Below are 5,134 nucleotides of genomic sequence, written 5' to 3'. Positions count from 1 at the left end.
AAGCAGCTGAGCAGCTGCAGGGCACAGAAACCATACTGGTCTCTTCAAAGGGCATCTTCTCCAGCCACCTCTACGCTCCCAACCGAGCAGAGCTGCGTTCTCTCCCTCTTGCTCAAACCCACAGTTCAGATCTTTATACAAAGGCTGGCCAGAGCGGGTGCCGGGGGTTAGTTCTTGTCCTCTTTCTTGTCATCGTCCTCTGAGGGGTAGGAATGCCATGTCAACCTCTCCTCATAGAACGAGATGACCACCTGGGGGCACTTGATGTTGGCTTCCTTGGCAGGGACCAGGTCGGCCTCGTCAGAGTTCTTCCTACAGGCCAGAGCAGAGGTGCAAGTTAGGGGGCTGCGGAGGGGAGGTGGAAGAAGCGGAGACCGGAGAAAGATCAAGAAGCGGCAGGTACACGGAGTCCCCGAGGCGCTCGGGGGATCCAAGCGACCCCTTCCCGAGTGGCTCTGGAGCAGGGAGAAGCAGCACGTGAGCCCAGGAAAAATTCAGGCGTGAGTTCAGCTCTGCGTTGTCGGGGATGGGGAGAGAAGCCGAATCAAAGCTGCGGCCCTGCCCCCGGCCACTCCGTACTCCTGCGACGGTGCAAAAGCGAACAGCTCCCACACCTACGCCTGACTGGTTCGGCTCCCACCTGCGCCAGCGACAAGCCCTGTGTCACTACGGCCGGAGGGGACGCGGTCATCGTCACGGCTCTTCCTCCGGGTGCAGCCTTCCGAAACTGCAGCCCGCGCCATGACACCACGCCCCTCTCTCTCCCCAAGCTCGCACCTGCTGCGGGGGGACATCTTAAGAGCCACGCAATCCCAAGGGCCCTACCTGCTCGTTTCACATCCACGTTAGCCTCAGCGCAGAGGGTCACCTCAGGCAGCAGCGCCATCGCGAGAGATTTCATGCCAGGTAGCAGGGACTCCCCAGGCGCAGGTCCTTCCCTCTCTGGCACAGAATAAGTGAAGAAGTGACAGACACAAAGACACACTCACCACTTCATCAGGAACATGAGCTCCCCGCTGGAATCCGTGGCACCAATGATTCGCTCCGGCTCAAATCCCCGGGCAAAGCCTCGCGGTTTCTCCGACTGAAAAGAGACAAGTTTCCACTTGTAGCATCACAGGGTGACAGCCACGGCCCTGTTTCTGGTCGCCAGGACGCTCTGGTGGCTGCTCAGAAAGGCTCTGCGTATCAGATGCTCAGACTGTAATGACCGAGGCTAGCGGGGAACTGAGGAGACCACCCTAGTGAAAGCCCATTGCACTGAGGTGACCCGGGACAGCAGAGTGGAGCGCCCTGCTCATGCTGCAAGCAGAGGACCTGATTTCCAAGGCCCTGCTGGTCAAACTCTTGTGCTGGCCAAGATTCAGCAGCTCTTGGGATGAAAACCAGACTGCAGAGCCTTTTTATTGTCCCTTTCCCCAAGCAGCTACGAGCACCCTGAGCAGGAGGCTCTCTGCTCCACCTCGTTCCCCCTCTTGAAGGGGCAACAGGCAACCCCTGCCTCCCGTTTCACCCCTTGTGCGGTTCTTCAGGAGAAGCTGGGGCTCCATACCCTTTTGGTTCAAGAACGGGCCTTTCAGTTTAGTGCTAGAACCGGCTCTGGATTGACGAAGAGGCCTGGCTTAGACAACAGCTCATGCCTCCTTCCGAAAGCTACAGCTTTTCAAAAGCACTTCAGCTGTGTCTCGCTGAAGCGCGGTATTTTCTCCTCCGTGCAGAACAGTTCGGCTGAGGTTTCGGAGCGTGGCTGCTCTAGCTGCTAGGCACCGTGCCAAATGCAGGGGTAGGGAGGTGAGCCCAGAAACCCCACCCTGCCTTACCTCCTCCTTCTTCTTCTTTGGTTTGCTCTCCTCCCCTTTATCCTCTGTGTCAGACTCCGCTTTGCGTTTGCTTCCCTCAGACTTCTCGCTCTCATGTGCGGTTTTCTGGGACTGAAGGAACTCTGCAATGAGGTCCGGGCAGTCGAGGTTCTCCTCCGGCTCCCATGTGTTATCTTCACTGCAATCAAAGACAACAGCCGAGGTTTACATACGGGCAGCTTGCTGCAGCTTCCCCTGCCAAGAAAAGTCCTGGACACCAGGTCACGCGGAGGTGCTGAGGGAAACAGCAGTCTGGATGCGGGCGTCCTCACCCCATGAAACAGGACCCTGCCCTGATCCAGGCAGGGATGCCAGAGGGCAGGGCAGTTATTTCCCTTCTCGGGAGAGAAATGCAACTCATTTTATCCGGCTGCTTGTTTCACGCTAGGTTATAAGGGGGGAAGCCCCACCAGGGCACTGCACAGCCTGTTTGCAAGACAGAAACGTGACTTTCTCACCTAGGCTGCGCTCTCGTTGCCCTGATTAGAGCTCGAGGCATTTAGCACCGCCATTTTTGTCATTACGGCTGCCCTTGGCCTGTTAGCTGCATTTTACAGACAAGGAGAGGCGCAGGGAGACTGAGCCACCTGCCCGGAGAGGCTTCGGGAGCCAAAGCAGCCAAAGGCAGAAGGGACGCTCGAACGCGCTGGAACGGCCCAGCACCCACCCCGCAGCATCTGGCAGGGAGGCACTTACTCCGAGAAGCCTTTCCACTTCAGCAGGTATTCCACTTTGCCCTTTACCACTCGCCGATCCAGGACCTTCTCCACCACATACTCCTCCTCCTCTTCCTCTAAGACCTCCTCCACTTTCTTCTTGTTCTGTTTTTTTCCCATTGTGCTGGCCAGTTTTTCAGCTTACGGGCGACGCTGCTAAAAGAGGAGCGAGAACCACACGTTCGTGTCAAGGTCGGGTTTGCCTTCGCCAGGCAGCAAACATACTGGATACGCAGAGGCAAAGCACGGCGCAGGAACGCTGCTTGGGAGAAAACAGGCACATACAAAGCAGGTAACACACGAAGAGATGGGCCGGGACGGTCCTGCCAGCTGAAAAGGCAAAGAGGAATCTCCAGCAGGAGCTGCCGCGTTTACACCATGCCTTTTTGACACACGGCTTTGGTCTTTTTGTCTCCCCAGCACCTTATTTCACCAATTCCATCAAGACTCTGCCTGATTCCACCCATACTTCGTCCCTGTTTTCAGCACACCGTGTCTCGACCTCGCTGCTCCCATGCGTTGCCCGCCGACCTCCAGAAATGAAGCAGCATCCTACGTCAGCTGCTCCACGCCTTGTCCTTCCTCTGCCGAGTCCCGCGTGTCCCCCCTCAACCTGTTCTCTCCCCTTTCCTCACCTTGCTGACCTGCCCTTCAGCTCAGCTCAACCCTGCCTTGAGCTGCAGAAAGCATTTGCAGAGCTGTACAGCAGGGGGAGGGAGACGGCGCACTGCTGATATTACCTAAAAGTTAATAAATAGTTAATCCAAGTTAAATACAAGTCACAGCCCCTGATACCGAGCTCCCCACGTTCGTTTCTTTGCTGGTTCATGGATGTGCACTCCGGGATATTTATCTAACTCACCAACCCAGAAAATGTGGTTTTTTTTTTTCCTCCTTATCTTCCAGAGCTGTTTAGACAGTCAAAAATTCCTGCGTATAAATCCAGCGCTTGCTGGGAAGCGGCAGAAGCGATGCAGAGCTAGGGGAACTCTCTGGCCCGACGCAGCCCAAGGCTACCTGCCGTAAACGCCGCAGCACACAGGTAATGAGTGACGGGGCGGCCCTCGGCGCAGCTCTCTGCTTTCCACTCACGCGGGGGGACTGCAGAGGAGGAGTAGCCCTGCCAACACGCCGGGCGCTTCCCCCAGGCTGAAACGAAACACCTCAGAGAGCCAAAAACCACAGAGAGGCCCCGCTTCCCTGCTGAAACCCAGCTCAGACCAGTAAGAGCACCGCGGCCGGGCAGATCCAGGGTCAGCCTCTCCCCGCTGCTGCCGGGGGTGGCCGTCCGCCTCGTCCCTGCCCTGCGTCCCTGCTGTGGAGCAGGTGGTTCTGCTATCTGTGGAGCGGGTGGTTCTGCTAAAACCCCCCCCGGGTCCTTGCAAATGCTCCCCAGCCACTTCTCGGCTGGTACCAGTTACACCGACAGGTCCCAGCCCCACAGACAAGATCCTGAGCCACTGCACAGCCCCGCGAGGGGAGACACCAACGGAGCATCTGCTTGTGCGGGAAGGGGACGCGGGAGGGGTTTTTTTCCTTAGGTTCAAGAAAAATATATAGAGCCCTCTAGTACCCTGGCCTCATCATCGGCCTCTGCTCCAAAGAAGTCTGCGCAGCCAGCCGAGCACGCCGAACAAGTGGCACTGATTTAGACCGACCGAGGGGTCAGGAGGTTCCAAGTCTCCCCATCTGTTATCTCCGATAAGCAGCTACGCCGCCACGGAGAGCCACCGGCAAAGCTGGCAACGGGACCGAGACCGCCTGAAACCAACCCTGTACCTCAGCCTCCCAAAATGACAGCCTAAGCGCTAAGGAACACGGCTTCTTTTTTTTTTTTTCCGGTAAAATATGTATTTTCTGCCAAGCAGAATGACTGGCAAGCAGGTCAAGCATTACCTGCCTGGAAACTTTAGTTTTGCCACTCAGGTTACCTTGAATCGCATAGAATTAAATTTCAGCTGGCAAAATCTACGTAAACTGGGGCTGGTTTATATGGCAAAACAAAAATCCTGCAGATTTACACTGGCTGAAGGAGGTGTCAGAGTTCAGCAACAGTCTCAGCTCTCGGGGTACAGCTGGACGAGCTCCCTCGTGCATGAGACGCTGCTGAGCTGAGCAGCTGCCATTAGAGCATCCTTCAAAGGCGGCGGCTTAAAAACAAGCCCCACAGAGCTCCAAAGGTGTACCGGGGGTTCAGACCAGCAGAAGCCACAGCAGAGAGGATGGGAGGGAGCACAGCTGAGCTGGCACGCCCCGGACCACCCCATCTCTGCCGCTACCTCACAGAGAGGGCTTGAGGGCGGCCGAGGAGCGTGGAAGAGCGCAGAGGGAGAAAGCAGCGCTTCTCTGCTTGGCAGGCGCTGAACCAACGTGTTTATACTTTGGACCCCACTATTGCACTGCTGCTTTCAACCTGACCTTGGCATACAAGCCGTGCCAGCGCCCGGGCTCTCGCTCCGCAGGGCGCTCGGCCTCCGTCCGTGCTTGCTGGCGGACAGACATCTTCCCTTTACACCCCATCCCTGCACGCACCAGCCGCGAGGCGACCGCAGCCTCCTC

General features: G+C 57.1%; 1 protein-coding gene across 1 annotated transcript; it reads right to left on the bottom strand.

The window, feature by feature from the left end:
- Nucleotides 1–6: 6 nt before the first annotated feature.
- On the bottom strand, nt 7–2,733 carry CBX1 (chromobox homolog 1). Its single transcript, XM_009330151.1, has 4 exons — nt 2,556–2,733; nt 1,821–1,998; nt 990–1,084; nt 7–312 (listed from the first exon to the last, which is right to left on the bottom strand). Exons 1-4 carry the CDS (start codon nt 2,693–2,695, stop codon nt 168–170), a joined length of 558 nt encoding a protein of 185 aa, XP_009328426.1. The 5' UTR covers nt 2,696–2,733; the 3' UTR covers nt 7–167.
- Between the last annotated feature and the right edge of the window lie 2,401 nt (nt 2,734–5,134).

This window comes from Pygoscelis adeliae, unplaced genomic scaffold (genome assembly GCF_000699105.1).
Source record: "Pygoscelis adeliae isolate BGI_AS28 unplaced genomic scaffold, ASM69910v1 Scaffold338, whole genome shotgun sequence".
Classification (NCBI taxonomy): domain Eukaryota; kingdom Metazoa; phylum Chordata; class Aves; order Sphenisciformes; family Spheniscidae; genus Pygoscelis; species Pygoscelis adeliae.
Note: the sequence above shows the minus strand (reverse complement) of the source record. Positions and strands in the feature narration are given on the sequence as shown.